The sequence below is a fragment of the Rhinolophus ferrumequinum genome, chromosome 23 (assembly GCF_004115265.2).
Source record: "Rhinolophus ferrumequinum isolate MPI-CBG mRhiFer1 chromosome 23, mRhiFer1_v1.p, whole genome shotgun sequence".
NCBI lineage: Eukaryota > Metazoa > Chordata > Mammalia > Chiroptera > Rhinolophidae > Rhinolophus > Rhinolophus ferrumequinum.
The window spans coordinates 19,667,172-19,685,247 of record NC_046306.1 but is presented as its reverse complement, the minus strand read 5'-3'; the positions used below and the strand labels follow the sequence as shown (position 1 = coordinate 19,685,247).

The window sequence follows — 18,076 nt, the reverse complement described above, 5'->3', positions numbered from 1 at the left end:
GGGAAAAGGTACCCTGTGCTGGGAACAAGCAGAGCAAAGGTTCAGCGGTATCGAGGGCAGCAAACTGGCATGATCGTCTGTCCCAAAGGTGCCCCTCTGACTCGGGCCTTCATTGGTTTCCTCTTCCCTCAGCTAGGCCTTCAGTCCCATAAGGGAATTTGGAAGGTCAATTTAGATTTGCTTTTCCAAATGTAGTTTCTCAGAATATCAGAATGTATTTAATAAATTCTCTTCAGGGGCAAGTTCGGGCTTCCTTGGTATTTGGGTCTGATTCTGCATAAATGCGTTCAGACCTGACTAGAGGTTTGGCCCAGAAAGAACATTCTAGGATCAACGGGAACCTCACCTGTGCTTCTTACCTGTTGTCACATCCTTTGGTTCATATTCTACCTCTGGATAAACCTTGACTTTAGGCCAGAATAATCCCTGGGGCACCAAGGTGGGTACTACTTTGTCGCCATCTGCACCTTTTCTTGTGGTACTAGACTGGCCTTCTCTAGTAGGGCACATCTCTCTGGATGTGCCCTCTGTCCCCTTAATGGGAAGAGAGCAGTATGAGCTTAATTAGGATACAGATCACGATGCTAAAGTAGCTGCTTCAACAAGACAGAGGTTTTTCCTTCTCAGTCCAGACTGCAAGCTCTTCACTTAAAGTCATAGAACCTATGTGCCGTGGCTGTGTGAGTTGTCTGAGGCCAGCCTTCTCATTGTCCCAGCAGGCCCGAGGTGTGGCTTTCCTCTGCATGGTCCATAATTGCTCACCACCTTGCCTGTCTTCCAGCTGCTGGGCAGGGAAAGGGAGAGCATGCCTCTGTTCATAGGGTATAACCTAGACTCCCCCGTCACTTCTGTTCCTATCCTGAACCTCTGTACTTGGCTATCCCTCAGTCAGGGGAAGCTGGGAACATGTCCTCTTTTCCTGGGCATTAAGTGGAGAATGGGTATTGGGAAAGGCATAGCAGTCTCTGCCATGAGCTAAAGCAAAAAAGAAAAAGAAAAGCAAATGCAAGGCTCGAGGGAGGGGTTTATTGGCACGCCCTTTTGGGCTGATGTGTGGGGTCGGGGACTGATGGGCGATGAGGCCAGGAAGGTGGACGTGGTGACACGATGGTGTTAGGCTGTGCGCGTCACTTCTCCGATAGGCAGTGAGAAGCTCATCAGGAGCATGGTGAGTCATCCCTGCCCCTCGTGCAGGTCAGACATGATCTGTTCTGCGCTTGCCCGAGCTCTGTGGCCGAGCTCTGTGGTGTACAAGCGGTTCGCCCACGGGGTGGGGGATGTTATTGTTTCCTCTTCCCTCCTGTGAGCAGCAGTCTGGTGTGATGACCTGATGGAGAAATAGGGAGCAGGCTGTGCAGAGGGAGCAAGAAGGTATTTCTCTTGATGGGCGCTTGCAGCCTGACAAGAGGACAAGTGGCCATCCTGGAAAAGCCTTGCCCTCCTCAGGTGACAAGCTGTTCTCTGATCCAGAGGACTGGCAGGAAGTCGCTCTTGGTCCAACTGAGTGTGGGCATTCGGGACGGAGCCCTACAGCCAGGTACATGTTCTGTGCGTCGCGGAACAGTTGGCTAAGCTATTTGAAGAGAGAGCTAACAGCAGACCAACGCCACTTTCTGGGCAGAATGTCGCACAAGATAGTAACAGCTACTATTTGAATACTTGCCGTGTGTTGAGCAGCATGCCAAGTTCTTTACTTGCAGTGTCTTATTTAATCCTCAAAACAAACGCTAGGAGATGAGTACTATTGTTTCTAATCTTTAGATTGGAACTGAGGTACAGATGAGATGGATTCACCTGAAGCAATGCCTACATATTCAGCAGGTGGTGGAGCCACGGTTTGAATCTAGTTGTAGAGCCCATACTCTCATCTCTCGGCTCTGCTGTATTTAAGAGAAGGACACTCTGCCTCTGGGCCCTGGAGTGGGAAATAGGAGTGCCTCCCTGCACGAGACTTCCTGCGCACGTGGGTAGTCTGAAGGAGCGCTGCCTGTTGTCCCCTTGTCTGCCCCTGTTCCTCAGGGACTCACGTGGGTTACCTTAGTCCCTGATGGGCAATTCTCCCTGTGAGCTCTGCCACCTAAGGCTACATATGACTTCACAGTCTTCAGCCAGAAGCCAGGGTGAGCCTCTGAAGGCTTCTCTCTTCCCTCTTCCCTGAGGGAACACGGGCTTCTATAGAACAACTGGAATATCTCTTCTTTTTATTTTCATCGTTTACTCCTCTAATTGAAGCCTCAGGAGGGGCCTCTTTAAAGCTTAATATGGCCATGTTTCTGACCCACTGTAACACTTGGGATGCTTTTAGTTACAGGTAACAGGAAACCAACCCAATTTGAATTGACTCCACAATAAAGCGGATATGTTGGCTCACGTCATAGGGAGTCCAGGGGAGGTACAAGTCCAGGCCTGCTGATCGAGGACCCAGTGTCTCGCCCTCTCGCCTGTCACTGCGGTTTTCAGGTTGAATACCCTCGTGGTCATAGATGGTAGCCAGTATCAGTGGCTCCGTGCTGCTTCCTTCAATGCTAACGAGAGTAAGAGCATACCCTTTCTATAAACGTTGGACCAGAGTCCTAAGTTTGGTTCGGAATAGTCCATTCCTGTTCCTGCCTTCGGAACCAGTTGGCCCAGGCTCAGACTATCTAAGCCTGTCACTGTGACACGCGGGGCATGGGATTACTCTTACTGGTTTACTGAGTGTGGAGTCAGTGCTGTCCAAACCCTTTAGATGCTGCACAGTGAGGTAGGGGTAGGAAAGGTTCTGGAGCTGTCCACCATGTCTACTCCCCCAGCAAGCACTACGTGAAAGGAGAAACGTGCCCCGCCAGGGAAGGGTGGTGGGGGTGAGCTATAGAGGTGACCCATGCCCTGTGCTCGTTTCCTGTTACAGGGCGCAGGACTTGGAGGCCCATGTGCTCTGACAGGTCTCAGTTCTCCTTTTCTGTACACTCATTTATGTGATCTTGCAGATTGTCTGAATTGCACTTCCTCCTTTATAAAGTGGTAATGATGTTAAGGTATTTGTATTTTATGCAAAATTGAATTTTGCCAGTTTGAAGTTGTGAATTATAAAAAGTTTTATGTACAAAATCTGAATTAATGCAGACCCCAAGAAATTGAGAAAATTCATCAACTACATGATTTCAAAGCTGGTAGGCCAATGAGAGTGTGTTAATTATACCTTTATTGTATGAGAATATTAATAATAAATTATGTGAATTTGAATATATTAATAATCATAAATTATGTGAATTTGAATAATGTGGAGTCTTCAGGAATCCCTTGTATGGAATGAACTGCCCCATCCTTCTCTTACTGCCTGTTGTTCCCTAAAGGATGTGATGCTGTATTATAAAATGTAAAATGCAAAAAAGATTGTTTTTAGAGAAGCCCAAAGGCACTCCCATACTTAGGTGCCAATGGAGTCTGCCCTGGCTTTGGCAGTTTAGACCTTACATCTTCACCTTGATCTCAGGGATCCAGGACCTAGGTGACATCTCTTCTTCAGCCAGTTCTGCTGCTGACTGGGTTAATGCTGTTCGCATTTCACTGAACTAATGCGTACGGTTACTTTAGTTTGGAGGCTATCAAGACCTGAATTTACAAATTAAGAACTGGATTGGGCAACAGTTTCTGTATGTGTATGGGTGAAGGTACATCACATCCTATTAGTCCTTTACTCAGATCCTTCCAGAAGTCCCCTAAGTCACTCATGGTAGAGGCCAACTTCCTTATAAGGCCCTACATGATCTGCCTCTAGCCCACGTCATCATCTTTCCCTCTACCTAATTCTAATTTCAATTCCAATGCAGAGACAGAGTCCTCCTTGCTATTTACTGATTTCAAGTTCCAACTGTTCATTGTTAATATATGGGAAAGCAGTGGACTTTTGTATATTAACCTTATATCTTGTAACCTTGCTATAACTACTGTTAGTTCCAATTTTTGTTTTTTTGTCAATTCTTCGGGATTTCCCACATAGCCAGTCATGTCTATGCAAACAGTTTTATTTCTTCCTTTTCCAGTCTGTATTTTATTGTACTAGCTAGGATGTTTCGTATGATGTTGAGCAGGGACAAAAAGTTGGGATGGGGGAGTCAATAACTTACGGAGTTTTGCTGTGGAGAGTAGCAGAGAGTGAAGTTGTGGTATTTGGAAGGTTTGAATTGGTCCTTTTTCACAGGTAATTTTATGTTTTGTGAATTGTACCTCAATTAAAAAGGAAAAAAAAGAGTTAAAAAAAATCCTGATGCCCAGGTCACACCTGAAATCAATTAAATCAGAATCTCTGGAGGTGGGATCTGGGCATTCACTTTTTAAAAGTCTCCCCCAGTGATTATAGTATGTGATACACCAGTATTGAGAAGCATTGATCTAAGTAAGGTCAGTAAACTTTTTCTGTAAAGGGTCAGACAATATTCAGCTTTGAGAGCCACAAGGTCTCTGTCTTCACTACTCAGATCTGCTGTTGAAGCATGACAGCAGCCATAGTCAGCATATAATGAATGAGCGTGGTGTGTTTCGGTAAAACTCAGGCACAATAATAGGCGGTGGCCAGAATTTGCTGACTCCAGGTCTGAAGGCTAAATGATGGAGGAGGGGATCCAGAGCCGTAAGGGGGGTGGAAGGTGACCTCCCAGGCAGAACAGACCCGGAACTCTGTTCTATCACCTATTTTCATTCATCATGTTGGACATGCTTACTTAGTTAACAATAAATACCCAGAGTGGAAAACAAAGCGTTAGAATGCCAATACTTACACTTGTATTTATTTCTAGCTGCAAAAGACAAGGAAAAGAATAAAGAGAAGAAATTCAAAGAGTTTGTGAGAGTGAAGCCAAAGAAGAAAAAGAAAAAGAAAAAGAAAACCAAACCTGGTAATGTTTCCCTTGGGTTTCCTTACCATGCATTGGTGGGCCACGGGGTTGCTTTCTCCCCAGGCCTGGCCTCCCAGCCTGCACTGAGGAGAGGAAGGGCCAGCAGCCCTTTAATGGAGCTTGTGGGCTCAGCCAGAGCATGGGCCCTGGCAGGGGAGGAGCCCACTCACCCCGGAGTTACAAGGCCACTGGCATTTAGAAAAGCCCTCCCTTGGGCTGCACTGGCCGGTGTGCCCTGTCACAGGGCCGTGCATGTGAAAGCCTCATAGTAGCAGAGGATATGCAGGCAAAGAACTGTATTTGTGTACAGACACAACTCAAACACATGTCTGAACCCTTTTAGGAAAGGATTCACTTCTTGAAAAGAATATGTCTAGCACTCACAAAAATGTTGGGTTTTTAAGAAAATCAGTGTTTCAACCTTTCAAATGTGGCTAAAGGGACACCACATTTTATTCTCAGTGTATCTTGTGGCTTAGAAAAACAATCTTACCAGAAAAGGGGGAAGAAAGATGATGATGAGGAGGAAGCTTTTGGTTTTGAGGTCCTCAGAGGTAGCCAGAAGAATTAATCCCTAAATCTCTCCTCCACACCCCTTTGTACTCGAATTGCTCTCAAACCTTTGTGCTGTTTGAATAGTGGAGCTGCTGGTTGGATGGGATTGATACTGGAATGCTCTGATGATGTCTGGGGGTGCTAATTCCTTCCTGATCCTGTTCTTCCAGAATGCCCCTGCAGTGAGGAGATCAGTGACACCTCCCAGGAACCCTCTCCACCCAAAGCATTTGCTGTCACCAGGTGTGGGTCTTCACACAAGCCCGGGGTCCATATGAGCCCACAACTCCATGGTTCAGAATCCGGAAACCACAAAGGGAAAGTGAAAGTATCCGGTAAGGAGGCCCTGCTGGCTTGATCATTTCCATTGCACTACAGTCAGAGAAGGCTGGGTTTATATGGGTACTTCAATCTACTCCCTAGGCTCTCTGCAAGCATAATCTGTTATATTTTTAAAATAAGAAGTATATCACATGAGACAAAGGCCATTCTGTACCTTTCCTGAACGTCCCTTCTTTCCAACTTTGTTCTTAGTTGAATGTCTTTTAGGGACCTCCAAGCCAGTGTGTCCGTAACCAAATCCATTATCCCCATCCCATTGCACACCTGCCCTTGCTTTCCTCCATTTCTTGTCTGATGGCCTCTGCATCTGACCTGGTTGCTAAGGGAAATCTGAGTCAACCTTGAAGCAACCCCTTCTCTAGCAACTTACAGGGTGATTGTGAATTTTAAAGGAGTTAATAAACATGTAAAAAAATACTTAGAACAGTATCTGGTATAGAATAAGTGATCAGTAAAGGTTAGCTGTAACTGACTAAGCAGATTCTAGTTCTGATTACCCCTGGAATCTGCTCCTTCTTCACTCCCCAGATCTACAGTGTTTTAAAGGTGACTCTGGACACAGACTTGACTGTAAGCCCGGTCCTGGTTGGCTGGTTGGGGTGAGGTGGAAGAACATGTGTGAGTCCTGAGGGATGATGACCCGTACCTGCATGAGGAGTTGCAGCTTTTCAGACGATGGGCTCTGTGCCCTTGAGCAGCCACTTACCTTGGGCTTCTCAGTAAAATGAGGAAGTGGAGTTCAGTTCACTGCTAGGCAGCACATATTGTTTGGGCTATTACTAGATGACAGGCCCTAGGAACAGATTGGAGTCTCCATTTCCCAGCTCTGAAAGTTCACAGAGTACGTCTGTGAGGTCATTTCCACTGTTGACAATCTAGGAGTTTAAAATTTTTATCACATAATTTAAAATAGTGACTGTTGTTTTCCCTTTCTTCCCAGAGGAGGATAATCTGAGTGAGTCCTCTTCTGAGAGCTTTCTTTGGAGCGATGAGGAGTATGGGCAGGACGTCGATGTGACCACCAACCCAGACGAGGAACTTGAGGGGGACGATCGCTATGATTTTGAAGTGGTCCGCTGCATCTGTGAGGTTCAGGAGGAAAATGACTTCATGATTCAGGTAGGTAGAGCCTCCAGGAGACAGGTATAGAGAAGCACAAGTTGGTCCTTGGAGGGAATTTCGAGGGACTGCAGTTTGAGGCCTGCAAAAATAACAGGTCACGTCAGAAGCCCCAGATAGGCAGTGTTATCAGCAGTACATCGAGTTTTGCTTTTCTGGTTCAGCTTCCTCTGAATCTCAGGCTGGTGTCAATAGCCTGTTAATAGAAGAAGAGAGGACATAAGGGGTCACTGAGTCTACACCTTTCGTGCTCTGCTTGGGGCGGTGGGAACCCGTAGCTGGGAAGAGCCTTGCCTGTGGTCACACAGTGAGGAAGGAGTTGAACAGCAGCGCCCCGAATCTCTGGCAGTTTAATCTTCCTGCGGACCCATACCTTCTCTCTGAGGGGAATTTTCTTTATGGCCTAAAGACACGGAGGCCAGCTTTATAACTTGTCTGTTTCTTGTTTTTTATTTTGCTGACACTTGTATCTGTCATTTCCATCTCTGGGATGTGCCTGTGGGGTAGGCCTCCCTGCCTGCTTGCCTCTGGCCCTTCTCTTGCTCTCAATCACGGTTCTGGTGGAGGTGGCTCCTCTCTGGCTGACTGCAAGGGCTGTCAGAAATACCCTGCGTGCCTTGGAAGCTGCCTGGTTGTCCAGAGAAGCTGAGTTTTTTAGTAAGTCATGGTTATACTGGTTAGGATTTTTGGGGAGTGTCTTTCCTTTTGAATAGCCTTCATGATAACCTCTGGGAATTCCGGGTACATACATGAATGGTCTCAAATACTACCTGATACGATGACCTTGAGGATGCCTAGGTCAGTAGTTTTCAAACTTTTTCAGCATCAGAACCCCTTTTCCTCTTTCACAGAAAGAGGAACTGGACTCTTTCACAGAAACCCAGAATGTGTAACTCGTAAAAGCGGTAGTTTTAAAAGTTCCAAATGGCTAATCTGCACTTTGAAGTTCAGAAGTGTGAGTGGTGGGCCTGTCCCCATGAGGTCTGATGCGCAGCCAGGGTTGTGAGAGTTGACGACTTGGAGCATTTCAATCGCTTAGTTGTTTTTCTTTTTTGATGAGATGAGCCTGATGCACGTGGCCTTTGTATGGGTGACTTTTCCTAAGCAGCATGCTGTGTAGTCACTTTGATTAATCAGGATGGGAGGAAAAGCTTTGTTCCAAGGACAACGTAATACTGAGCTAGCCTAACAGTGCAGAATTATAACATTAAGCTTGAAACACGTTTCCGTGTGCATTTTAAAAAGGATGTTACAGATAGTTAGTTTTTATCCTGCCTCTGGATGTGTGCTTAGTTCCAGGCCTTGGAAGCCTGACTTGGTCCTCGTTTGTCCCTAGACATCTTTGGTGAGTGAGTAATAGAGGCAGCCCTGCCAAGGCGATTCCGGCTGATTAGCATGAGACCCAGTGCTGACCCACTGTGGTCCTTTCTCCGTTGACTTTTCTATAAGTAGCAGGGATCGCAGGGTGTTTGGGGGGTAGAGCATGGTGTGCCATTCTGTGCTATATAAAGAAACGAAGTCGGGAGCTAGTGAGGCCACACCAGCTGTCACATAGCAGAGTCAGGAACTGAGCTCCATCTCCTGCGTCCCAGGGCCTTCCCCACAGCTCAGCTCACGCTGTGCCTTCCTATCTGGCATCGTGGTGATGAGCTCACTTCAGGACTTGTTGGGTTTTGTTGTAGGCTTTTCCTGCTGTCCAGCTGGCATTGTGTTATAGAGGGACAGGTTCTTACTTTTCCCTATCATTATGAGCAATGTACCTTTTCTACTGAGTAACTTTTAGCAAAAGGCGTAAATTTAGAAGGAGCTAATACATTTAAAACTTTTTCAATTTATTCATCGTCTAGTTTTAAATGTATTCATTATCTAGGAAGGGTTAAATAATCTTTTCTGAAAATAAATTTTTAACTTTGATAATTTGTACAACCCTAGAATACATTGAAAGTTTGTTTTCTAGAAGATGTGTGCATTGATTTTAATGGCTCCAGGGCAAACTTTTTCTTGAAGGACCAGATAATAAATATTTTAGGCCTTGAGGGCCATATGGTCTCTGTCCTAACCACTCAACTCTGCCCCAAGCAGCTGTCGGCAACATGTAAAATGAATGAGCATGAGTGAGCATGTTCATATAATACTTTATTTACAAAAACAGGACTCCAGCTGATTTGTGGGCTGTAGTTTGCCGACCTTTGCCCTAGGCCAACAAATATATATTAGGTGCCAAACCCCAGTAAAGATTGGGTACCAGTTTTAACAAGGAGCCCATTTAAAAAGTTTTGTTTGTTTTGAAATTCATATTGTTTATTTGTTGCTAGCGAATGTATTCACATAGTTCAAAGTCTAAAAGGTAAACATAGGTATACAGTGCAAAGCAGCCCCCTCACCTGTGTCCCTCAACTACCCTGCCCTGTCAGCAGCCTCATCACCTTTTTGTATATCTTTCCAGAAACATTCTGTGGCTACACAAGCATCAACAAATATATTCTCTCCATTTTTCCTCCCTTTTTTCCGCAAAGTATACATATATCATTTTTAAGTGTATGTGGAATTAAGTGAATTGGCATTGAGTACATTCATATTTGCTATGCAACCATATTTCTTTTTAAACACAAATGTTATTTTATATGTAGTATTTTCAATATCTTTTTTTGAAGACCATTCCGTTTTCAAACATAAAAAAGCTTCCTCATTTTTTTTTTTTTATGGCTGCATAATGAATGGATGGATGATCATTTATTTAACCCTTCCTCTGTTGCTGGACATTTGGATTGTTTCTAATCTTAACAGTGATGTAATGAATAATTTTCTGTAAGTATACCTGTGGGACCAAGTTTTGTAAGTGGAATTCCTGGGCTAAAGGGTATGTGCATTTATAATTTTGACAACTACTACTATTTGTCATAGTATGATGTAAAGCCTCCCCCCGGAGGCAGAACCAAAGAACAGTCTCACCAGCACCCTTGTAAGCACAGGGTACTGTTGAACTTTTTTATCTTGGCTTTTCAGAGAAGTGGGAAAAAATAGTTTATTAGTATAGCCATTTCGTGTTTTATTTTTAAATAAACGTTTAAAAATTTTCATAATTGAAGCATTGGAAAATGCAGAAAATCACAAAAAAGAAAACAAGAATTGCCCAGATTATTTTTGCCTTGGGATAACCAGTTAATACGTATTTTGGAATACACACATACACATGCATATACCAGGGGTGCCCAAAAATGTATACACATAACTTGTATTCATCTTTTATTGGTATATATTGAGTATTACAATTTTAATAACAAGTCTTTTTTCCTTTCTTAAAATGTGTATACATTTTGTTGGCACCCTCTGTATAAATGAAAATTATGCTCTATAAACAGTTTTTCATGAGAATAACACTTTCGTGGTGAAAGAAGTAAATGTTTACTAGAAAAACTTCAGGCAGTACATAAAGGTATAAAGAAGTGATTGATGTTTACATGTAATCCCCGAATACTGTGTATGTGTTTATTAGTCTCGTTTTATTTCACATTAATTTATATTAATTCAGGTTGTTGTACATTAATTTATTCTTTGGATGGTTCATTTGAACATCTTTTTAAGAATCAGGTTTTTTTTCCTTTGATTTGTCTGTTCACGTCCTTTTTTATATTTTGTTGAATGGTTAGTGATTTTACTAATTTGTATAAGCTTTTTGTAGTATCTTTTTGTATTTCTAACTGAGAACAGACTGAGAACAGTTAGAAATATTTGTACCCACTTTGTCACCTCTATTTTGACTTGCCTTACAGACTTTTTGGTTTTTGTGAGGTCAAGTATATTAACTTTTCTTCAGAGGCTTCTGAAATTTGAATAATAGTTGCTTCCTCATTGGAAGTTCATAAAAGTTTATAGAACGGTTAATAAAAAGAATTTTCTCTCGGTTTCTTCTGGTACTTTTGAGGTTTCTTTTTTCTTTTTTAACCATATAAATATTTGAGCCACCTGGAATTGATCCTGGTATAAGGTGAGACCTATGACTACCCAGTTGTCCCAACATTATGCCCCACCAGTTTCACCTTTATTCACTCTTTCTGTATGTATTTGGATCTTTTCTGGATTCTCTCTTCTTTTCCGTCGATCCATCTGTCTATATATTTGCTTGTATAATTCTATTTTAATTACTGTATCTTTATAATATTTTAAAAATACCTTGTAGGGCTGGTACCCTCTTCTTTTTTACAAATTTTCTGGCTATTAATTTAAAAATCAGCTTTTATCTAGTTCCAAAGCTATTCATTTATTATTTTATTGGCACTGCATTATTTTTATAGATTAATCCAAGGAGAAATGACATCCTTATGATAATGACTCTTGCTGTTCAGGAATAAAGTACACCTCACCATTGACTTAATAAGTCTCTGTGTCCTCGAAATAGTATTTTAAAACTTTTTAAAACTCTTCATAGAGATCTTGCATGTTTTATTCTTAGATATTTTATCTTAGATGTTTTATTCTTAGATTGTCTTAGATTTATTCTTTTTTTATTTTTTGTGTTATTATTCTTGGTCATTTCTAAATTTAAACTTTTAAAAAATGAGTAAGGTATTTTAGCCAGACCCACATGAAAAAAGTTATTCTGAAATTTTCAACTTGCCTGTATTTGATTCAATTGCGGTGAATCCTAGTTCTTTTTTTTTTGAACTGCTTCCTCCAGATATCTTTTTTTTTTAAATTAAAGTTTATTGGGGTGACAATTGTTAGTAAATTTACATAGATTTCTGGTGTACAATTCTGTATTACATCATCTATAAATCCCATTGTGTGTTCACCACCCAGAGTCAGTTCTTCCATCACCATATATTTGGAATCCTAGTTCTTAAGACACTTACAGAGTCATTGCTGAGACACTTTCATTCTTATTATTAGTCTGTGTTTTTTTGTGTGCCGTTAACTGGTTTTGTTGTCGGGCACTCTCTACTTTCCCTCTGAACAAGCCTTAGTGTCCTCATTGGAAATTGAAGAATCTGGATCAGATCTTCATCTGAAGCCTCTCTTCCAGCTCTGCCCCTGTTGACTCTGATATGACCAGCTTTCTAGAGGGTTTCTGTCTGCCCACGACAGCCCTCTTGATGACAGGGACTGTCTGACTCCAAGTGGCTGAAGACTTGCTGAGCTTTGGCCTTTTAGTCCCTGTGTGCAGGCTGGTGGTCAACCCATAAGGCCATGTCAGGAAGCTCACTGTCCACCTTCCAGAGCTATACTTTTGGTTGGGTACAAAGATTTAGGGTCATGGTTTGGAATTGCTTCAAGGACCTTAGTATCCGTGTTGGCATCTGTTTTTTCCTTTCCATTTCCTCCTCTGGGCCTTTAGCCCTCAGGCTTGCTTACTGTCCTCAGGTCTCCCAAGGCTGCCCTCATTGTCTGCCCCTTTCTTGCCTTCTGTGCCTCCTGTCCCTCCTCCTTCCTCTCCCATTGCCCAGGGAAGGCAGTGGAGTCTAGGAGTTAAAAGAACTAGCTTTGCAAGTTGCCTGGCTTGTGTTCTGATTCACAGTTGCTTGTCTTCCGCTGTGTGACCTTTGGTAAGGTTTAGAGAGAATAAATGGGAGGTGCCAGCCCATGGTTATTCCAGGAGCCATCAAAGTGAATCAGCTTGCCCATTGGTAGTAGTAGTAATAGGCTCTTAATACATTAAAGCTGTTTTCTGGGCTCTGAGACAGGAGCTGCTATACATGACCCATTGATTCCTCATAAACAGCCCCATGTGGTTGGTCGGTAGGACTAGTATCCCATTTTGCAGATGGGGAAACTGAAGCCCAGGGTGGAGAAGTGACCTGTGCAAGGTCACTTAGCTAATGAATGAATGAGCCAGAATTCAAACTCAGGTTTTTGTCATTCCCTGTTAACCTTCCCTTAAGGACTTGAACAGTTTTTGTCTGTCCTCATAAAGTGATCAGAACAATGAAAGCCTATAGAAATGGAAACGAAAATAGTCATTTTTCTGAGACCAGCACTGTTTAAATGTTCTTCGTCTGTGCTGTTCAGTACAGTGGCCATTAGCCTTATGTAGTTATTGAGCACTAAAGATGTGGCTGGTAGGACTAAGGAACTGAATGTTAACTTAATTTGTTAATGTAAATAAATACAAAGAGCCACAGGTGGCCAACTCAGTTCTAGATGAGTGGTTGCAGCCCAGTTCCTGTGTAAGTCAGTTGGGGGTGCTCACCCTCCCCTCTCCGTCTACATCCCCTTGTCCCCTTCCCCCACAGGTGGGTCTTATTTTTGGACGGAGGATACCTTCTGAGTTTAATTTGTATTGCTTCTTTAATTCTAACAGTGTGAAGAGTGCCAGTGCTGGCAGCATGGGGTCTGCATGGGATTACTGGAAGAAAATGTGCCTGAGAAATACACCTGTTATGTTTGCCAAGACCCTCCAGGTAGAGACTTCTAGAGTCAGGGAAATTAACAGTATGTAGCCTTTTCCTGAGCACAGCTGCCTGTGAATTAGCCTAAGTGTCTGTGGTCTTGAGACTCGTTTCTTCAGCATCGGCTAGACTTCGACAACTCGTCGCCTTTGTCACTCACTCACCTGGTGGCCAGCTGTCCTGAACTTAGCAGTAAGAGGCCGTGTGTGAAGAGGTTCACCTAGCCTTGAACTAGGATTGTAAAATTTTTATTGTGGTAAAAATCATGCAACATAAGATCTACCCTCTTAACAGATTTTTAAGTGTATGGTACAGTGAGTTTTAAGTGTATGGTACAGTATTGTTTGTAAACTAAGCAGTGTTGTACAGCAGATCTCTAGAACTTTTTCATCTTGCATGACTGAGCCTCTGTAAAAACTATGGAACACTACAAATGTGCGTGTCATGCTTGTGTAGGGGCCATGCTAATCTTCTCTGTAGCACTCCAGTGTCAGAATATGTGCTGCCCGAGCAGCACCTTTTCCTTTGCTTGGCAGATCATGAGGATGTATGTGGGCTCTGTCCTTGGCTTTTTGAGGCTGTTGGAGGGTTAGAAACCTGCCGCTGCTCCCTCTGGTGGCATCGCCCTTCATTGCTTCATTGCCACTAGGAAGGGAGATACGCTCTTGAAGGTACGGGAAAGGTGTGGTTTCAAAGAGCTGGTCTGCCACCCGGAGCAGTGAATTAATTCTGTAGCAGAATCAGTTAGTTTCATTGTTCCATGGCCACAGGGCTAGCCTGTGGCTCTTGGGTGCCCCTTTCCAGAAGTCTGAGGGGTGGATAATAAATGTGTGGTTCTTGTCTTGGTGTCAATAAGATGGTGACATCTTCTCCCTTTACCACTTGTAGGGTTTCCCCTCAGCTCCATTCCCATGATCCCCTTACAGTTAGATAATTCTTGAGAGCCTCTGCTTCTGTTATTCCTTTTAATGCTCTGAGGGGCCTGGTAGGAACTCCTGTTCCCATATTTGCTTATGAGAAAGAAATTGACACTCAGGGATATGAATGACTTTCCTAATCTCATAAAGCAAATTGGAATTAGAACTGGCTTGTGGGGCCAAATTTCTTAATTTTGCTGGTTGTGTATGGAGGGGCTGGCCACTGTAGTTCATTTTCCAGCAAGCAGGTCCCCTGATAACCTTTGTTGTGACACTGTATCTCCTCGCGCTAGATTAGTCGACAGAGAGGAATCTGCCTGTTTTCCCTTTATCCAAAGGAAAAAATGTGGTCAGATTAATCTGAGTCATAGAATGTTATCAATGGGCAGGATCTCAGAGACCAGCGTTTGACAAGTGAGCTAATACAGGCCCAGAAAGGACGTGACAGAGAAGAAGAACCAGTGTCTCTGGCCTTTGTGGTGTAAAACAGGTAGAGCAGCCCCGAGTCCTGCTGCTCAGGCCACTCCTGCAGTAGCAGCTGCCGCTGAGATCCCGCACCTCATTCTTAGGGCTCCTTGGGGGCACTGCTTCAAAATCTCTTCTGTCTACTTGGTTGTCTCTCATTCTTTTTAGAAATCATATACACCGTCTTTGTCAATTCCTACACACTCTCTGAACTGTTATAACTCTAACTGCCAAGACTATGAATAGATTCCTCTTTGCATTGAACACTCGGTGTCTGTCACATTTATAGACTGGGTTTGACTCTGCAGTGACTTGGGCCCGAAGTTTAACCTAACAGATTTATTCTTTAGAGGTTACTTAAAGATGTTTTTAACAGAGTCAGGGTGCATCCCCACCACACATGTTGGTAAAGCCAGAAAAAGAAAGAGCCCAAGGACTTCTATGGGGATAACCCGGGGTATTTCAGGGTTTTTAGGTATTAGGAGGTGAACAGCAGTCTGGTTGAAAGCTGTTCCCTGGGCTTCTGGAGCAGGAAACACTGCCAAGTTACATGTGGTTGTGTTTTCAGTCCTTCCTAAGGATCCCTGTAATGAACAAGACCACTGAAGCCATCCAGTTCATCTGTTATTGTAACAGATGGGAAGCAGAGGTCCGGGGAAGGGAGGGGGCCTGACCATTATGTAGTTAGGTGGTAGGTGACAGTTGGAGGGTGACTTGAGGCTCCTTTCCATTTGATAAATCCATTCAAGATGCCATTTGCAAGGCACTGGGGATACAACTGGCAACAAGATGCTTCCTATTCTTGTGGCTCTTAGTGGTGTTGGGGCCCGAAACAGATGTCAAAATCAGTCAAGCAAGAACTTGTTAGCTAGGGATGAATGCTCTGAGGGGGCAAAAACGCTGAGATGGTGATCGACTAGGAGGCACTGAAGAGACTCTTTTACGTCGGGAGGTGACAGAAGGCCTCTCTGAGGAGAGGTGGGAAGGACTCAGTCCGGCAAAGGTCTTGGAGAAGAGGTCTCCCGACAGGGCGGGTGCTAGAGCCAGGACCGTAGACCAGAAAGAGCTTGATGTGTTCCAGAAACCGAAAGGAGGCCCCTGTAAGGGTAGGGCCAGGAGGGAAGGAAGGATCCGGTCCTGCAGGCCTCAGGAGGCCCGAGTTAGGGCTTGGGTTTCTTTTGTGCGTACTTGGAAGTCTTTGAAGGTTTTAAGTAGGAGAAGGGATGCCGTGATTTAAATGTAAGGAGATATCCATGTTCCCACTGCATCTCTGGCCGTTTCCAGGAGATCAGGGAATTTCCATTCCTTACTCCCTACCTGGTCCCTAATACCTAGTAGAGAGCCTACTATATAGTAGGTGCCAAGTAAATGTATATTGGGGGAATAAATGAACAAAATGAACACACCAATCCATCCTTCCAGTAGTTTGTGTGATAGTTGTACAATGATGAAATGGCCGGGGTTTCCTTTAGGCCAAGTATTAACGCTGTCATTGTCACTGTTTCAGGTCAGAGGCCTAGCTTCAAGTACTGGTATGACAAGGAGTGGCTGAGTAGGGGTCACATGCACGGCCTGGCATTTCTAGAAGAGAACTACTCCCAACAGAATGCCAAGAAGATTGTGGCCACCCACCAGCTTCTCGGTGACGTGCAGAGAGTGATCGAGGTTCTGCACGGCCTGCAGCTCAAGATGAGCATCTTGCAGTAAGTGCGGCAGCCGTAGCCTTGGGGCCGGGGCTGATGGGCTGGGTCCGATGGGCCGGGTCTGGAGGCAGGATAAATTTGAGAAATTGGAAAGCCACAAAATCACTGATAAGAAAGAGATGAGTTTGAAACCTTTACTAAAAATTCTGTTGTAAAACATTCTTTTTTTTAAAAAAAAAAAAAAATCAACTTTTTTGAGGTGTACTTCCATAAATGAGGTTCACATTTATTGAATTTTGACAGATCTGTACACCCTTACAGCCACCACCAAAATCAAGATAACAATGTATGTATTTGTAGTTCAGTTTGTTTTTGTTTCGCTGTACAGTTCTGAATTTTTTTGTTTTTGTTCTTAAAATCATAAGATATACATAATATAAAAATTACCATCTGAACTGATATTAAGTGTACAGTACAGTAAGAGTCAGGTACATTCACTTTGTAGTGCAGCCAATCTCCAGAACTCTTTGTATCTTGTAAAACTGAAACTCTATACCCATTAAACGACTCCTCTCCATTTCCCCTCCGCCCAGCCCCTGGCAATCACCATTCCACTTTCTGTCTCTATGAATTTGACTACTGTAGGTACCTCGTATAAATGGGATCCTACAATATTTGTCTTTTTACAACTGGCTCTCTTCACTTAGCATAATGTCCTCAAGGCTTCATCTATTCTGTAGCCTGTATTGAATTTCCTTTCTTTTTAAGGCTGAATAATATTCCATTGTATGTATTAGGTTGGTACAAAAGTAATTAGGTTTAAAAGGTTAAAAATAATTGCGAAGACTGCAGTTACTTTTGCACCAACCTAATAATACCACTTCTGTTTATCCATTCATCCTAAACATTCTTGATTCGTAAACAAAGTAAAATTGGAAGGTAGTGGAAGAAATGCTGTTAGCAAGCCTGCCCTCTAGCATAGGGATTGCTTAATAAGTATGTCTATGGATGGTTTGCTCATACAGAAAAGCTTAGGCCTTTTGGAGCTGGATTTCTGGCTTTTAATGGCAGAGTCTGGATTTAAATTGAGTGTGAATTCCCTTCTGTGGTTGCATTCTACATGTCAGGTGACCCAAGTTCACATAAGCTCTGAGAAAGAAATGTGGCTCTTATTGGGGTCTTTGGCTTTATAACCTACCCCCACTTTACCAAACAGGACAACTGGACCTTGAGTGGGGCAGCCATTCCTGTGGTTTCTGGGGGTAGACCCTGGCTCCCGTCAAGTACTTGTCCTAGCCTTTCTAACTGCCTCTCCTTAGCGGTTCCGTGAATTTTCTTCTGGTATTAGCACAGTCTGTGGCAGAGACAGCTTCTCTTCTGTAAAAGTCTCTCATCAACAACAGCAAACTGGTGCCTCGAGTGAGGTAGACCTGACAGACCACCCTTCGATGAGGTTTTCTTTGTGCTGACTAGTCCTGGAGGCCTCTTGGAGTCAGGCAGAGCGTCGCAGCCCTGAGGTGGCAGCATGAGGGTCTGCTGTCTCTGGCATTCTGGCGTCACACAGAGGCCTGGCTCCAAGTACTGGCATGACCAGGAGAGGTTGAGCAGGGCTTGTTCAGCAGGGGTATATATTGGTTTGGGTAAAAGCTAAGGTGCTATAACAAAGACCTCAAAAATAGAGGCTAAAACAAAAAGGAATTTTCTTTCTCACATAATGCATGGTTCAGAAGAAGGCAGGGGTCCAGGTAGGTGACTTTTCTCCAGGATTCTGG

The 18,076-nt window shown here is 43.6% G+C and overlaps 1 protein-coding gene and 1 non-coding gene across 4 annotated transcripts in view; one reads left to right on the top strand and one right to left on the bottom strand.

Moving 5' to 3' along the window:
• PHF20 (PHD finger protein 20) overlaps positions 1-18,076 on the top strand; it is a 119,193-nt gene that overhangs the window by 89,395 nt on the left and 11,722 nt on the right. For all 3 annotated transcript variants that reach the window (XM_033094510.1, XM_033094511.1, XM_033094509.1), the window contains 5 exons: positions 4,779-4,877; positions 5,603-5,767; positions 6,715-6,893; positions 13,192-13,291; positions 16,169-16,364. In XM_033094510.1, the coding sequence (XP_032950401.1) occupies positions 4,779-4,877; positions 5,603-5,767; positions 6,715-6,893; positions 13,192-13,291; positions 16,169-16,364 (739 nt within the window). The remainder of the gene's footprint in view (positions 1-4,778; positions 4,878-5,602; positions 5,768-6,714; positions 6,894-13,191; positions 13,292-16,168; positions 16,365-18,076) is intronic.
• On the bottom strand, positions 13,693-13,796 carry LOC117016356 (U6 spliceosomal RNA). The gene has a single exon (XR_004421881.1). It is a non-coding gene; the product is annotated as a U6 spliceosomal RNA (small nuclear RNA).